The 18,732-nt window shown below is 39.5% G+C and overlaps 1 protein-coding gene across 2 annotated transcripts in view; it reads right to left on the bottom strand.

Annotated features, from left to right (window-relative positions):
• The window catches only part of ppargc1b (peroxisome proliferator-activated receptor gamma, coactivator 1 beta), a 132,552-nt gene extending 117,208 nt beyond the window's left edge, over positions 1 to 15,344 (bottom strand). For both annotated transcript variants that reach the window (XM_078411562.1, XM_078411564.1), the window contains exon 1: positions 15,239 to 15,344. In XM_078411562.1, coding sequence (XP_078267688.1) covers positions 15,239 to 15,316 — 78 coding nt within the window. In that variant the 5' untranslated portion in view covers positions 15,317 to 15,344. The remainder of the gene's footprint in view (positions 1 to 15,238) is intronic.
• Positions 15,345 to 18,732: the final 3,388 nt, after the last annotated feature.

Here is an 18,732-nt window from a genome sequence, read left to right as displayed (position 1 = left end):
AAGACATTTATGCATCACCAGTTGGCTACAATCGTCTATAAATAATTTATTATATTTGTTCATCTGTATTCCCATCAAGTTCTTATGCCAGAATAGCATTCTTGGTAAATTAGCAGATCATATTTACCTCAAAACATGAAGCACCAACTTCAATACTGGTCTGATGATGAGAGATTAATTGAAACATAAACTGTTTTCCTCACAGCTAATTTTGCCTGGCCTACTCATGTTCTCTCCATCTTATGGTTTTATTCCAGAACTCCTACTTCTGTCATCAATACTGAAAAAATAAAGTTCTGCTTTATTCTAATGACACCGAAAGAGCTTTATTTTCAAGTAGGGACGCAATACAGGTTTGTATAAAGATTGATAGTGATATAGTACAATCTGAAATAAAATTATATCTCTGGAAAGGAAACTACAAAGATAACAGGAATGAGTTGGCTGAGAAAAACAACGTTGATAATATGACAGTAAATGTGCAAATAGTAACATTTCAAGTGACTTGTAATAAATATCTCTCCCTTTATGGCATGTAACCCTAATAGGTACAGTGGTCCATCTTGCTAGCAAAAGAGGTTAAAGAAAGAATTGGATCCAAGGCTTACAATGTTTACAAAAAAACAGTATATCTGAGATTTTCATTTTTTCAAAATTCGTCAAAAGAGGAGCAGCAAAATACAAGAGTAATCTAGTGAGAAATATAACGATGGTCTGTAAAAGCATTGGTGGATATGGAAAATACAAAGAAGATCAAAAGTTAATGTGGATCTCTTGGAGACTGAAACAGGAGATATTATATTGGAGAAGGAACAAATGACAGTGAACTCAAATGAGAACAATACAATGTGATTGAAGAAATGAATGGAATGAACAGTAGCAAATAAAAAGCATTGAAAAAAAATAATTGGATTGAAAGTTGATCCCCAAGATCCAATGGACTGCATAGCAAAGTTTTGAAAAAGGTAGAAACACACGTAAAGAAGAAACTGATGGAGGAACTCAGTGTAAAGAAAGGTCCCGACCCAAAAAGGGTTGTCCACAGTGGCTGCCTGACAGTAGACAGCTGTCTTTGGGGCAACACAATAGCACAGCGGTAGAGTTCCTGTCTTACAGAGACAGAGATTCAAGTTCAATCCTGACTAGGGGTGCTGTCTGTACGGAGTTTGCACGTTTTCCCCGTGACTGCGCGTGTTATGCCTGGATGCTCTGGTTTCCTCACACATTCTAAATACCTGCAGTTTTGTAAGTGAATTGACTTCTGTAAGTTGCCCCCAGTGTGTAGGATAGAACTCGTGTACGGTGGTTGACGTGGAGTTGGTTGGCCAGAAGGCCTGTTTCCATGCTGTGTCTCTAAACTAAACTAAACTAGTTCAAATTCCAGCAATTTATTTTTTAATAAGGTAGCTGTGCAGTTAACAAATGCACTGGTTATCTTCCAGAGTTCCACAGAATCATGAATGGCTCTGACATATTGATGGGTCGCAAATGTCACCCCACTATTTGAGAAATGAGTGAGAGAGAAAAAACTGTGTACAGAGCAATTAACCTAACATCAGTAGGTGGAGTAGATATTTTGATATAAAGGGAATCAAAGAATTAGTGCAGGATAGTGGTGCTGAGGTCAAAAATCAGCTTTGATCTAATTGAACAGATGTCCAAATGTAGGAAGTCTGTATTTCTTTATAATGTCCTTTCATATTGTTAGGTCATTCAGAAATCAGGAGCATGGTCTAATAGAAATCTTGAAATCTCTTCCCAAAGACTAGATATTGGATGTAATGAAACATTTATGAGTGAGATTGTCAAATTTTGTCCTATTAGATCAAGGGATCTGGATCATGGAGTCATGCAGTGTGGAAACAGGCCCTTCAGCCCAACTTGCCCACACCGGCCAACATGTCCCAGCTACACTCGTCCCACCTGCCCGCATTTGGCCCATATCCCTCCAAACCTGCCCTATCCATGTACCTGTCTGTCTCTTAAATGTTGGGATAGGCCCTGCCTCAACTACTTTGTCTAGCAGCTTGTCCCATGCACCCACCACCCTTTGTGTCAAATAGTTACCCCTCAGATTCATATTAAATTTTTTCCCCTTCATCCTAAACCTATGTCCTCCGTTCCTCAATTCACCTACTCTGGACAAGAGACTCAAAGACAGAAAATGGAGTCCAGGTATTTTGCCTAATATGTTGGAATAGGCTCTAAGGGTTGCTTAATCCCACCTTGTTCCTTTGCAACAATGTTTTACATTTGTAAAACAATTAAAGTTACTTTGCGGCTTTCGAGCAGATTTATGCACGTCACCTTCTTTGTGGCAAGTTATTGACTTGATATTTGAAAGGGCGAGAGAGTAAAGGCAGCATAATTTTCCACTTTGAGAGTGTAAATCTGGTTGCCATTTAAAGTGCGTATTATGCAACAGCTGCATTATAATTTATATCTAGCACAGATTTAGAAACTGCTTCATATTTTATATGAAAAACTAAACCTAAAGGATGGAAAAATATAATAAAGATATCAAACAGAAAGAGGAATTTTTGTGGATGGTTTGACCCAAAAATCAAAAGTATATAACACTAGCATAACTGTGGACAATAAAGAGTTACGTGTGAAATGACTTTAGACAATCTCAAACCTGTAGCTCACTGTAATATTTCTTCTGTCACTAATTATCCATTAAATGTCTCAAACTATTAGTAAGAAAAAGGGGAGACAATTAAGCTGGTAACTACTATATGGAATCAAGCTGCGTAATATACATTGAATTCCACTTATTTCAGCAGGCGGAAAGCATTCCATACATACACTCCTCGCTTGTTTTGTGTAGATGATCGAAAGAGTTCAAGGAGTCAGGAGGTAAGTCACTTACTGCAACATACCCAACCACTGGCCTACTACTCCTGTAGCCTCCATATTTATATTAACTGGTCCAGTTAAGCTTCTAGGTAATGGTGCCAATCCAGGATATTGACAGTGGCTAACAACAGTAATGCCTTGATTGTCAAGTGTAGGTGGTTAGGGTGCCTCTGATTAAAGATGATTAGCGCTTGGCATATAAGCTACACAATTAATCAGCCCATGACTGGAGGTGGACAGTTTTGTTGTTAAGAAGTTGGTGGCTGGAACTGAACAATCCGCAATCACCGGTGAAGATTAGTGCTCATGATGGAAGGAAGCTCGCTTAATAAGTAGTTGAATACGGAGGCGTATGTGACCACCTCAGCAATATCCTGGGGCTGGGATGATTCACCTTAAACAACTATAATCATCATTCTTTGTGTAAGGTACAACTCCCTTTTGCGTCCATTAACTTCAGTTTTACCAGGATTCCTTGATACCGCACACAAATCAAATGCTGATTTAACACCAAGGATGTCGCTCACGCCTCTCTGCTGGAATTCAGCTCCCTGGTCTAATTTGTATAGGAAAGGATAATCCAACAACTGACATGTTGGAGCTGGCATTTTCAAATATTAATCAGTCCTTTGGTGAAAGTGTCAAAAACAGAAACTAAAGCAGTTAGTGGCAACACTGACACTATTATACGTTTTCCAAGATTGGAAATTTTGTAGTGACTAAATATTATTTTGTGAAAAATACCCTGACATATTTTCACAATATTTATAGTACAATGAAACCTTACCAAACACTAAAGAACGTGACAGTGCAACACTGTTAGTTAAAGTGTGTAATTTTAGCCAGAAAGTACTTTGTAAGGTAAAACATTTGTGCTGAGAAACTAACTATCTATTATTCAGTAATCCAAAGAAGAACATGAAAGAACATACATTTGTCTAGCTCATTATTATGCCTTCCAGGCATCTCAACAATAATTCACATATAACTATTTGGAATTGTATTCACCATTGTAACATCAGTAATACAGAAAAGTATTTAAAACTTAACCCAATTTTCCCACTACTTGGGCTTGACAGACGGACAACTTTAACATGTCCTGTTTACCATCCATTCTTGAACTCGACCATTTTAAGTTCTCACCATTTAATGACAGCTTAAAATAACATGAACTGAATGCTGACAATGATAATTCTCACTAGCATGTGTCAAAATAGTGGCTTCCTTCTCCATATCACAAGACTGTTGATATAATGAACAGGTGCAGCATCATGCAACATAGGTGTTTGGTCATGGGGCCCAGTACTTGAAGGGTATGAGAGATTTATTTTTAAAAAACATAGGTAAAAGATTATGAAGAAACTGTACTAAAATGGTACTCAAACAGTTCAGGAGTTAGCAAACAATGCTGCTAACTACATTTTTGGGCTAAATTCTTCAAACAATGAAGGAGCAGTGATTTATCCTTGATTACTTGTGTCAAACAGGTCATCCTGTCAATGGTTCATTACATTTTCCTTCCCATATTCAGTTTCAAATTATGCTGTTGTGGCGATTTTGTGAAATGATTAAAGTCAAATATATCAGCAGTTTATGAATTCCAGGTTATACCTAATCTAGAAGACTGTTGTACACGGCGTGGGGGGGGGGGGGGGTGGGGGGAGGGGGGCAGTCCTCTCAGGGACGTTGGGAAAAGTAAGAGCAGGTACAGCACAATAATAGGTTATCCATATTCCCTCACTTGGCCCTTTCCAAAGCAAGAACCAGTAAGTCATCTTGTGACTTGAGGAAAATGACAAGGTTTTATTAGAAAATAATTAAGTACTTGCAGGTTATTCAATTAAATAATGATCACTTTACACCCTATATTGCTGACAACTTTAGCAAAGATCTTACAAAGGCCAAAACGCACACCTCTGCATCCGAAAACAATCACACATTTCAAAATCATTACTTTTTAAACGTAGAAATCAATAAACACAGCAAGATTACTTCCAACACATTTTACTGCAATGCTTTGAAATAAATTTGTGCAAGTATTCTTTTGCACATTCACCAAAGCTATTGAAAGTAGTCAGACTTGTTTTTATTTTAAATAGGTTTTTAACATAAAAGTACATGTATGGAGTTAAACAGGAATGTTCAAGTAGTATAAAAGGAAGTATGTTGAAAAATAACCAAAAATGGAGACAAGAGCTGGAGAAAGAATTTTTGAGGATATCTGAGATTCCATGGCCAGTCAGAGCATACGTATATGGAACAAGTGTGAGATCCAGCCAAGTTTGCCACATTATCAAACATTACAGAACACTTATGCAACACAGCTGAAGCACAAATTTCCAAACTAAAGGAGTTGTCAGTCACATGTTCATACCACAGCACACCCTCTGTGCTGTTTGTCAGAAAGAAACCAAATAGTACTGTTTCAATCGCTGGATCTATGGCGAAACTAGCTATGGAGGAATATAGGAATTGGTTTCAACACAAATGATTCACTAATTAACTCACACTATCACTGTTCCTTTTGTAACACACAAGTTCCAGTCTGTTTTAATCTTTTCCAAACTTGTTGCTGCAAATTAACAACATTCCTTTGATGTCAGCATTTAGAGCAATTTTGTTAGCCAGACAGTATGCCTACTATGTTAGAGAACAAAACATAAGGAAATAGGATTGTGATTTATAAAATAATAAGGGTACCAGATTGTGCTTGTGCAGATCAATTATTCAGTTGAATATGAATATGGAGGTTCAGAGGTCACAACTAAAGTTATCAAAGGCTGAACCAAGCTGGTGCTAGATACTTTCTTTTCCCAGACATATTTTAGTGGAACCCCATAACAAATTCCCAGTGTGTGAATGGACTGCTGTTTATATAGGGAAATATCACCTTATTCAAGAATTGCCTTATAATGTTAATCAGTCAATGCAACCTCAAGGACTGGTCTTGATTGTCCAATGGGATCAGAGAAATATTTCTATTCAAAACATAGAAAATAGTACAACACAGAAATAGACCTTTGGCCTACAATGTCCAACATGGTGCCAAGTTACTAATCTCCTCTGCCTGCATGTGATCCATACCCCTCCGTTCCCTGTATTTCTGTGTACATTCCCAATACACTTTTGTGTTTTTATCCAATTGTGTTAGGTTTTTATCCCACCACTTTAGCTTTCCTCAAGAAAAAACATGCATGGGATGTATTGAGATTTACGATGCACAAGATATTAAGGGATGCATAAGGTAAATGTCTTCCTAAATTTTGCTCACCAGCAGAATTCCTACATTGAGAAATTGTGGTAATAACCAAAATGAAACATCTTTTACTTATCTTTAGACAAACTACTGAGAGGGTTTCCAGTTCCTCCATCCATCTCTGGCATCTGTGTTATGATGCCAGTGTTCTGATAATTAGATACCCTGGTATTAAGAACTCCCGGTTCTCAAGTTGTATTGCCAGCACCCTGGCCAAACCCAAAGGGGACCTTTGATCCACTTTACTTCCTCTTCTCCATCTACTTACTTACTTACTTTACTTTATTACAGACTCAGGATCCAGATACAAGACAAGACATTACCTTGGATAAATTACATACAAAAGCACAATAAATTACATACAAAAGCACAATAAATTACACACAAAAGCACAATAAATTACACACAAAAGCACAATACATGGTTTAAAACCAAGAATTTAAAAAAATCAGTGTCCTACAACGAGACAACTCTCCCAATGTCTCCACAGCTGGGATTGATAGCGTGTCGTGCTAAACCTTATGTTTCATTTTCAGAGTCATTAATCCGGCAAATAAATTTATACTAAAGATTTCTTAAGGCAGTTTGTAAAAGTATTGACTCCTGCAGCCACAAACATTTCACTTGCACTACACCATCTAGGTCTCTTAAGTAATATTCTAATAGCATGATTATAAGCTACTTGAAGTCTCTGTAAGCTTGCTTTTCTGTAGTTTGACCACAAGTATGCAGTATAAAGTGGTGCACAATATGCTCTGAACAGAGACATCTTCACTCTATCTGTACATGCACTAAACATGCGTAAGAGAATGTTTGCTTGTGCATACATCATGCGGCGTTGCCTATAAATATCCTCATCGTCTGTCATTTGTTCTGTAATAAAATGTCCAAGGAATTTTTCCTTATTGCAGATACTAAGATTATTATCAGACAATTTAAAATCAGGAAATTTTATACATTTATCCTCTTTGGTTCTACAGATCATAACAACACTTTTACCAGCATTATATTTGATATCATGTTCCACACCATACACAGAACATATAGTAAGGAGCTGCTGAAGACCAGTGCTAGATGGACTAAGGACCACAAGATCATCTGCATACATAACATAGTTCACTAGAGTATTACCAATCATGCACCCATTATTACAGGCTTTCAATTGCTTGGACAGATCATCAATATAGAGATTAAAAAGAACTGGGGACAAAATTCCCCCTTGTCTAACACCATTGCTAACCCCAAATGGGGCTGATATCCTATTGCCCCATTTTACTTGCATAGTCTGGTGGGAATACTAGTAAGCCAGAATCCCTGCAACGTACTTGGGCATCCCTCTTTGACTCAATTTAACAAACAACTTTCTATGATTAACACGATCAAAGGGTTTGGAAGCATCAATAAAGCACATAAGAACTGATGAGTTTTTACATCTATATTTGTTTACAATTTCCTTTAAGGCATATATACACAAGTCAGTGCCATGTTTAGCTTTAAAACCAAACTGGTTATCTGTGGAGTTAACAAATTCATTTAATCTATCCAGCAGAATTCGTTCTAGGACTTTTGACAGTATGCTGGCTAAAGCATACTGCTACTGACATGGTACTTTAAATTTATCATACTTCTCAAAAAATAAGAATATATTTCCTTCCACAAATGACATTACAAACATTTTAACCAGCTTTATGGGAATAAGGAGAATGCAGATATCACATTATTTTTTCTTAGTTTCACCTCCTCTTTCTTATGTTCCCACACAGAAAGCAAAGGTACCACAAATTTGTACCAGCATCTGCAGTTATTTTCCTACACACAGAAAACAATTTTTTCCATAAATAGCTTAGAATTGGCGGCACGGTGGCGCAGTGGTAGAGTTGCTGCCTTACAGCGAATGCAGCGCCGGAGACTCAGGTTCGATCCTGACTATGGGTGCTGTACTGTACGGAGTTTGTACGTTCTTCCCGTGACCTGCGTGGGTTTTCTCCGAGATCTTCGGTTTCCTCCCACACTCCAAAGACGTACAGGTTTGTAGGTTAATTGGCTGGGCAAATGTTTTAAAAAAATTGTCCCTAGTGGGTGTAGGATAGTGTTCATGTGCGGGGATCGCTGGGCGGCGCGGACCCGGTGGGCCGAAGGGCCTGTTTCTGCGCTGTATCTCTAAATTCTTAAACTGAATTATTCAAGCTCCTTTAGAATTGCTTCAACTACAGGTGAAAGATACAGAAGCTTGAAAGTACACACCACCAGACTCAGGAACAGCTTCTTCTCTTCTGTTATCTAGCTTCAAACACTTCTTCCATAAGCTAGGGTACTGCCCAATTTACCTCTACACCCTTGTGGACATTGGGCTTTGTTTATGGAACAGGTGTACTGCAAGGTACTGGTGTATTTTGGGGCAGGCATGGTGGCGCAGCAGTGGAGTTGCTGCCTTACAGCGCCAGGGACCTCGGTTCGATCCTGACTACGGATGCTGTCTGTATGTTGTTTGCACGTTCTCCCCATGACTGCGTGAGTCTTCTCTGGATGTTCCGGTTTCCTCCCACATATCAAAGACATACAGTTTTGTAGGTTAATTGGCTTCGGTAAAATTATCACTTGTCTGTAGGATAGTGCTAGAGTTCGGGGGTCGCTGGTCGGCACGGACTCGGTGGACTGAAGGGCTTGTTTCCACACTGTATCTCTAAACTAAACTAAACTGCTGTGCTGAGACCTATATTGCACACTCTGTGTCTCCCCCTTTGCTCTACCTATAGTACTTGATTTTCTCTTGATTGTATTTTGTATAGTATTGTCTGATTTAATTAGATAGCATGCAAAACAAAGCTTTTCACTGTACCTCGGTATACATGACAAGAAGAAACCTAAACCTAAAAAAATGTTTTACTGACTGAGTTAAACTGTTTTTTATCTGATATATTATGCATTACTCCAGTTTGTTCGAAGAACATCTGACAGTACTTAATGGATTCAATGATCTACCTGACCTTTGAAATCTCTGTCCATCAGTGTATTGATGAAGCACTTGCTCTAAGATGGTTTAAACTGCATTTCACAATCTTAAAATTTCTTACATCGCACAAAAGAGAATGTTCAAACTGAAGTGAAACATGGGCCTGTGGTTGGCATCCTGAGAATTAAAATGTGACAATGTGCTTTGCAAAATATAACCCATGACGCATTATTTTATTTCCAGATTAGTAAGCATGAGACACGTGTAAATCTCAGTGTACATGAACTGTCTTCACCAAGAGAACTTCAGAAGGGCAATAATGAAGACAGAAATGGAGAACACTAAACAACACGTCATGCAGTGGGTTTGGCATATTTTCGTAGACTTTGAACTAGCATACATTAATGCAAAATAATTTTTAAAACCAGCCTATTCTTTGTTTGATAAGATCAAGTAGCTCAGATTACTGTAATAGTTCAACAGTGTGGAGTTATATACCTCACCTTGGTTGTTGTATCATTGAGATGTACAGTAAACCCTTGTAATAACGGACCAAGAGGGGGCAGGGGAATGGTCTATTGCCAATTGTCACCTATAATCAAGTAAGGTATTATCAATGTATGTAGTTAAAATATAGAACTGCAGATGATGGTTAACACACAAAAGGATATAAAGTGCTGGAGTATTGTAAGAAAATAACTGCAGATGCTGGTACAAATCGAAGGTATTTATTCACAAAATGCTGGAGTAACTCAGCAGGTCAGGCAGCATCTCAGGAGAGAAGGAATGGGCGACGTTTCGGGTCGAGACCCTTCTTCAGACTGGTTCAGTCTGCTAAGCTACCGTAGCAATTTGTGTCCTTTCACATTAAAAACTAGGAAAAAGCAGGAGCTGGTGAAAGTGGAGGGAGTCCCATAGTGACCAAGCGCATCTTGTCTTTGGTGGCGGCCTGAAGAAAGCGCTGCCCCAAGGGCGTCAAAGTGAGCTGAAATGACAGCCACGTCAACCGAACCATGCAGTGGGTGAAGAAGTGCTCGCTACACCTCATGAGCCAGGGGTGGCGTCAGAAACCTGGGCTGTAACAGCCAAGCAGGTGGTGCGAGCTAGGGGTGGCATTGGCAGGTACTTTGCTCTAACCAAAATCTGTTGTAAAGAAGTCCGTTAAAATGAGGGTTTACTGTATAGGAACTGCAGATACTGGTTTAAATCCTAGACAGACACAAAATGCTGGAGTAACTCGGCAGGACAGGCAGCATCTCTGGAGAGAAGGAATGGGTGAAGTTTCGGGTCGAGACCCTTCTTCAGTACTTCTACATCCATGCACTATTGTAACATAGCACTTCATGTCACTATTACATACCAGCTGCTATCTAAATAAAACCACCCCAATCCCAAATAACGTCCACCATTTAAGCAGCATGGGCATCTTAAACAAACTAATAAATATGTTTGATTATGGAAGAGATATAAGGCAAATAAAAGCAAGAAATTAACATTGTAACACTTCATAAAATTCATCAAAACAATAGAAGATAAATCAAATGACTGATATAACAAGCATTTCATAGAAATGGTGACAAGCATTTTCTGTATTTTGAAACAAAAATCAGTCATAAAATGAAGGTAGTAAAATGATTTGATGAACAAATCAATTTCTTTTCATCCACTCTTTCAAACATTTCCAATTGTATTCTACAAAAGCATTGGCAGTAGGTGTGTATTGGTTATGCTTATCTGAGGTATACATTTATGAATTTTCCTACTAGATATCACATTGAAAACCATTTACTATTGTGGTAATACAACCTGCCACACACGGCAACATGATCATTTTTTAAAAGTACAAAAAAACAAATATAAGGAATTGTTTAACTGCAGGAAATAAACAACTTAAGTTTTGAATTCAAATATTACTAAAATTTAAAACTCATTGGACTATTATTTATTATGGCTTAAGAATGCAAAATCAGATAATAATCCCACTTTCCAAACATGATATTCTACTTGGTCAATGTTTGATCCATAATTATATAATGCCTGCTGAAGTGTTACAAGTCCTGCGCCCCCTACTGGTGTAATATATATTTGAGCTGGTTCTCGGTTTTATGCAAAATTAAGTAGGGCAAGCAAAGAACTTGCTGACTGTGGCGAAGCAATTTGATTCTGCAGTAGTGCATGCTAGAAAGCATACTATACATCTGTACTTCAGCTCAACTGAGTCCTTTAGCATTATTAAGATATGAGAGGTCACCTTTGAGCAGAACCTACTTGGTGCCCTTTCTAACCTGTTGATCCTGTCTTAACCAACCTGAAGTTGGTGTGATTTAATATAGATCAACGTGATCAATACTGTTTCGCAAAGCTGATGACCTCAATGTAATAAAAGGTTACACATATTTTATTAATCAATACACCTGCTAGCTGTCAGTACAGTTGCTAAGCTAAAGAGTCATATAAAATTTACTGAGATGACAGCCAATGTTCTCTTGAGAAAATATATTCATTAGTGCAAGTCATGTCATTGCTCTGAGTAACAATGTGACTGAGAACTCCACCACCATATCCAATGTTGTGCTTCGTTCCACCCCGCATATTATACCAGTGCTGTCCAATGGAATCCTTTGCCCTTACACTGAAGTCAAATTCCTCACCCTTATTTACATATGTCTCCAAACTCATAATTAAACCTCATGTTCCAGCTTACAATTTCTGTCATTGAAAGGGACATTCGTGTTGGAGCAAAGAGCAAAGTGGAGAATTTACAAAGACATCAGCTATCACATCAGTGGACTCTCTTTCCAAAACCACCTGTTATTTCATCTGTCAACTGAAGCCTCCTCATTCTCTTTTCAACTGTAACCCCACATTTTTTCCCATCTCCATCCAAGAGCCCACCATCTCCTGCCATATTGGAGACACCATACCAGGATGAGTCCTTATTTTGCTCACATAATACAAGCTCGAGAATATACAAAATTGTGTCCTTCTAAAAGAAAGAAGACAGCTTCAGACTTGGATGAACAGGTTTTGTTTGAGTGTGAAGAGTGGTTTTGATAATGGAAGTAAGAAAACAATGAATCTGGGATATTTCTAATTTTTGCCTGGAAACTAAATTGATGTCCACCTCAGTGACAAAGGGTTAATGCAATATATTTTGTTAAGCTTATCTATGTCAATTTATGAATGTAGACATTTATATCTAGGTTTACATTGGCCACAGCAAGGCGACAGTTCAGATAGAGTTATACATATAGTGACACATAGTTTACGTTTATAATGAGTATAGGAGTTGGGAGGTCATGTTGCAGGAGTATAAGATGTTGGTGAGGCATCATTTAGAGTGTGAATGTTCAGTTATGGGCACCATGTTATAGGAAAGATGGTGTCAAGATGGAAAGGGTACAGAGATTTACGGTGATGTTGCTAGGACTAGAGGGTCTGAGCTATTGGGAGAGGTTGAGTAGACTGCGACTCTATTCCTTGTAGCGCAGGAAGATGAAAGGTATTCTTATTGAGGTGTACAAAATCATGAGAGGAATAGATCAGGTAGATGCACAGAATCTCTTGCCCAGAGTAGGTGAATCAAGGACCAGAAGACATAGTTTTAAGGTGAAGGGGAAAAGATTTAATAGGAATCTGAGGCGTAGTATTTTCACACAACGGGTCGTTGGTGTATGCAACAAGCTGCCAGAGGAAGTAGTTGGACAGTTACATGGATAGGACAGGTATGACGGTATATGGACCAAACACAAGCATGTGGGACTAGTGTTGCTTGGACATGTTGGCCGGTGTGGGCAAGTTGGGTCGAAGGGCCTGTTTCCACACTGTATCGTTCTATGACTCTAATTCGTGAATGCAGTAACACTGCATTTTATTTTTGTAAGAAAAGCAATTTTGCAAGGGTCTGAATGTAGCGACCTCACCTTCCAAGGTAAGATACTCAACAAATACAATGGTGAGACGAAGAGACAGTGAAGTTTTGAATGATTTTTCTGATTGCCCTTACCATTGTAAACTGCGTATTCTTTCTAATCACAGAACTGGTGGATCATAGCCCTTCCCTACAATCATTATAGATGCTGTGAATGTGGGGGAAAAAAGGAGGAAATGTTGTCCAGTCCGAAGAAGGGTCTCAACCCAAAACGTCACCCATTCCTTCTCTCCAGAGATGCTGTCTGTCCCGCTGAGTTACTCCAGGATTTTGTGTCTATCTTCGGTGTAAACCAGCATCTGCAGTTCCTTCCTATACTGTTCAACTATTCCATGTCAGCAACTGACACAAGCTGCTCATCTCTGGCATCTGTTCATGGGCCTTTTTTAAAAAAAGAATATGAGACTGCAGAATAAAACCCGAGACAATTTGAAGTAAATATTTCTCAATTTGCTCAATATTTCTCAATATAACCCATGCCAAACATGTCAGTGTAATTTTCCAAGTCTTTTCCATCCAAGCATATACTTTAAATTTAACTCTTGATGTGCTTTGTTACCGACCCACATCAGTCAATGCGTATATTGGCTTGATTGTTTCAAGACTTCAAATGCTGCCGTTGCTTCTCTCAGCTGCTGTTACAATCCAGATGCAGCTTCATCCAAAAATAACTGTAACATTAGATGGCAGTGTAATGGGTCAGACTGAGGTGACCCATTAAAAAGCTTTCGCACTGTCCTAATATATTAGATATATTGAGCCACAACTTAGAAAGTTATAACATGTCAGAAAAATTGCATTTATTGGGACTGCAATCATTTGCTTTCAATTTGCACAGGACATTGCTGCATCACTGGACCCATGAAACTGCATGCACAAGTTTGCCGGAGTCTGATCAGGCGCGATCGCCTGGTATAGCCGTACATGGTGACATTCTACAATCAAAACAAGAGGTTTGTTTTTAATTACTGGAGAGTACGCACTATGTGGCCGCTCTACTTGAGATGCGCAGCGTGTGGTGCCAGAAATGCAGTGGCATCGGGTTCATTCTCAGCTCCCAGTAGTAAAGCAGAGACGTCAGCATTCGTCGGTGCAGCAAGCTCTCATGTGACACATTATCAAACTGTCTTTCATAACCCGTGCTCGCATCTCTTACGCAATGTACATTATCAGGAGTTGTAGTTTATAAATGATATGAAATAATACCGTAAGCATGATTAGCATTTCTCAAGATGTTTTTTTGCGGTGGTCACGCAAATGTTGGAGATTAGAATGCAAAAACAATAATCCCCTGCGCAAACATCAATGGCATTTAAAAAAATATATACGCATTCAAGAAACTATACAAGTTTCTACGAGGTACATTTTCCAACATGCTGAGGGCTGGAAAAGTAAGGCTTGTAACCGCTATACAACCCAGTTGACATTCAGTTACGCCTCTTTGAGCGAACGCTGCGAGTTTAGACATGTCACCAATTGTAAAGTGGCTACAACCAGAGTTTGCTAGCGTCATCTGTCTTCCCAAAGATCCATCGCACAGGCATTAACGTTGAGTAGGAAATATCCCGAGTTACGCAAGCTCCCACATCATTGAATCAATCTGTCCCACTGCTTTTGTAAGAATTGTGAAAATAAAACAAGCCAACTCCAATTGGCCGCAAAGAGGAAACAGAAAGATACGTTTTTAATTCCCCATTCCAACCCGACTTGCTTCGATCGGCTGAATTTTAGGCAAAAAAAAGTAGAAGTTGTATATTAATTTTGCATCTACGCCTCTATCACACACACACACGCGATCAGACACACACACACACACACTTTGGAACGAATTACGGCCCCTCTGCGAGAAGAATATGAGCTATTTGCTGTAACTTTGTGCACCCACGTGTCCTGAATGAATGAAGGAAGGAAGCGAGCCCCCTGCAATGACACTTGCAACAATGTGGCGAACATGTAGCAAAAAGACAATCAGACAACCAGCCGTCACTCAGGCTGCAGCTCCCGGGCCAGAGTTCTCAGCACTAGTCAAGCCGGTGCTCCCTCCGCTCGCCGTCACTACACTTCATGCACATGACTTTCCACAGAGAAAGACCGGCAATGCACGATCCCAACTCGCTCCAGCTCCGGCACCCGACATCATCTGCATGCTATGCCATGGGGAGGGAAGCGTTGGCATCCACCCGCCCGACCGGCGGACCGAGCAGGCAGCCGAGCCCAGCAAGGGGGCACGGCTTCTTACCTGAGACTCTGCGTTTTCTGTCAGGTAATTGAAGACGAATGAAGAGAAGTCTTCGTCCGTGAGCGAGCAATCCGCCATCTTCCCGCGCTGTGTGACACGGTTGCTGCGATCCTCCTCGCCGAGCCGGCAGTGTGGCCTCACCGCTGCCCCGACCATGGCTGGTGGATGGTGGCGGTACTGCAAGTCCTGCACGCCGTGAATGCAACACAGCTCGCTCGGTGTGTGCTGAGGGGGTTCCCCAGTTAGGAGGCTGGGATTCGTGGTGCTCGGCTGTTGTGTGCGGGCTTCGGGAGAAGAAAAAAAACAAACCGATAGTCAGTGATAGTTGCCGGATGGAAGTGCAACAGTTGTTTTTCTCTGCTATCGAAAAGCAGGAAGTGATATGCTATTGATATTAACGGTGGGAATACAATAATATTGTAACTGTCAGACGAGGTGAACATTCCACTTCATGTTCTCCGATTATCGAGTGAAGCAAATGCATGTATCAGTAGCTGTCTCGCTTCGAAAGACATCGCTTACCAAACCCAACAGGAAATAACATCAATAAAATTGTACAGGGGGAATTAAACAAAAGTTCCAGGTTTTTAGGCTACATTTAAAGCATATGAATTGAAACATCATATCCTAAGGCACTCAGGACGATCTGGAGATTTAAACATTGGATGTTATTCTTGTAATCACCTCCTTATGGTCAGAAGCATCTTGGCCTCCAAAAGACCAGAAGAAGTCCTCTAATCATTTTTGCGATAAATAAAATTGGGTGATAATTGAATCGAAAAGTTTAATTAAAAACATTCTTTCAAAAAAACGAAAGGTTTTGGGGTGGCTGGACACTTTGTTTACAACGCAGACATTTCACTGGCTTCAAATGACAAATAATGAATGGTATTTCAAATTTAGTAGGAAAAATTGATAACGTTAATGTCAACAAAACACTGTCGCTTAAAAGGGTACATTATTACAATTTCAAGACAAATTAAAAAAATTAATTCAAAGAGTAAATTAACCTAAAATAAGAAATTCAGAACCAAACACTAACGATAAATGCGCTCAAAACAAAATTCTATGTGACTGAAGAGATCCTGTGTTTCTGTGTCAATGATAAGAGATGAGATCTATTTCTGGAATTATAGGCCGAGAATGGTGATTCCCTCAGTTTGTGGATGCATGTGGATTAAATTTGTTTGTGCATAAAACATTCAATGAACAAGAATTAGAAATACTGCAAATACAGTAATCAGCAGGTCAGAAAGTAGCTGTGGAGATGGAAGTGGTGTTAAAATTTCAGGTCGGTGAACTCTGCGAAAGATCTGAATTCTGATATTTTTTTTAATTGCCAACCTTAAACATTAACTCTGTTAATCTTTCCACAAGTACTACTAGGTCTGCTGAGCATTTCTGGAATGCTGTGTTTTTATTGTGGGAGTACACTGTGTAAGGTCTATCATTTAATAACAATCAATTTTAGACACCCCAAATTCTATTTTGCATAATGGAGGGTGTGCCTATCAATATGCTATTCAACAAGCAAATACACACACACCTCTAGTACACAAAGACAAATTGTACTTTAGATTTCCTAGTTGGCAATTTGGTGAACTGGATGTGGAAGGAACTGCGATCTGGACAGTTTTTTAAATTAATTCAGGGTAGAATTATCTCACACTTCTTCTTCAACAGAGTTTTTGGGTCAATGATCACTTACTTCTGTGGGTTCTGAAGTGATTAATGAGTCCTTTGCAAAATCTGGCACAAATAGTGGAGGTGGTGCTGGATTCAAATAATGGGTGGATCTTTTGGATTGCTATGTGGTCCTTCCACTATTTGGCTCCACTTGCTCACATGGGCGAGGCATTACCCAATGCTTCTCAACTAATTTGAGTGCTCTTAAGTTAGAGTTTCCATTAAATAGGTGAGGTTGTTACTTGTGCCGTGGATGCTTTGAGGGCATTTTATCAATCTTCCTGAATATCATGACAGTGTTCAAAGTACTTGTTTTAGGTGTCTGATGTCAGGCATGTTGAGGATATGTTATGTGTATCAGAGCTAATTGAGTATGGTCAAAGTATTGATGCCAGGACTGTTGGCCTGGGAAAGCACACTGATATTGTTTTTGTCATTTATGCTGGTAGATTGGGAAGATTTCTCGGAAGAAATGTTTGTGATGCTTCCTTAATGCTACTATACTGTATGTTGCCTATGTCTCCAAGGTTTTACAAGAAAATGGATTTATGAATTACACTTCTCCTCAAATGATCAAAGGCTGTGTTGGTGCTTTGAAAGACATGGTAGATTCTGATCTTGCTGAAAGATAATTCCAGAGATAAATTATCCAAGGTCTCATCGTGAATCTTGACCGTTGGGATGTAGTGGGCATGCATTGGTAAAGGACCTTTCTTTAGTTTAGTTTAGAGATCCAGTGCAGAAACAGGCTCTTTGGCCCACACTGTCCAGCACTTCCCACACACTAACGCTATCCTAAACACACTAGGGACAATTTACATTTTCTACAAAGCTAATTAGCCTACAAACCTGTATGTCTTTGGAACGTGGGAGGAAACTGGAGTTCCAGGAGAAAACCAACGCAGGTCACGGGAAAACATACAGACAGACAACACCAGTAGTCAGGATCAAACCCGGGTCTCTGGCGCTGTAAGGCAGCAACTCTACTGCTGCGCCACTGTTACAGATGTTTAGTGCGAGAGTTCTCTCATGCACTGCAGTGAAAGAATAGAGATGGTTTGATACTCAGCCCTTAACTGTGCACACACACATGCATTTCTGTTTCTTAACATCCAGTCACTGAGTAAACTTGAGGAAAAGTATAACATTGGGATAAGGCTCATTACAACATTATTAGACAGGAGCTAGAGAAAGTAAATTGTAAACTGCTGTTGTTAAGTAAGTCCACATCTGACACATGCGAGTCATTTAAGTCACTAGTCACTAGCGGATTAGAGTTTAGGACTGGCATCTTCCAGTAACGAGGAGGGATAACAATAGCAAGGTAAGGGAACCTTGGATGCCCAAGAAGTTGTAAATCTGGTTAAAAAAAAAGGAAGCTTATGTAAGGTTTCGGAAGATGAATTCAGACAGAGCATTTGAGGAATATGAAGCAAGCAGTAGTGAACTCAAGCACATAAACAGAAAATCAGCAAGTCAAGCAGCATTGATAAGACGAGGAACAAGTTCTCATCAGAGAACCTTCATCAGAATTGATTGAGAACAGAACAGATGTGATAATATGGATTCAGTTTGAACCAGCCTGACGTGGATCATTTGCTGAGGATTACATGTAATCATGGAGCAGATGGAGGATGGTGAGGAATTTTCCAAAGTTATTGATCAAGCTCAATTATCATCTGGCCAACAACTCCCATGCCCAGTCATCTCTCCTATGACCCCTCTGATCATCTCTGTAAACCTCTGTCCAAATGAGTCCAGTCTGATCAACACCCTCAGGTAATATCCTTGTCTGAACTTTTATACCC

Source organism: Rhinoraja longicauda, chromosome 14, assembly GCF_053455715.1.
Source record: "Rhinoraja longicauda isolate Sanriku21f chromosome 14, sRhiLon1.1, whole genome shotgun sequence".
NCBI classification, from domain to species: Eukaryota; Metazoa; Chordata; class Chondrichthyes; order Rajiformes; family Arhynchobatidae; genus Rhinoraja; species Rhinoraja longicauda.
Note: the sequence above shows the minus strand (reverse complement) of the source record. Positions and strands in the feature narration are given on the sequence as shown.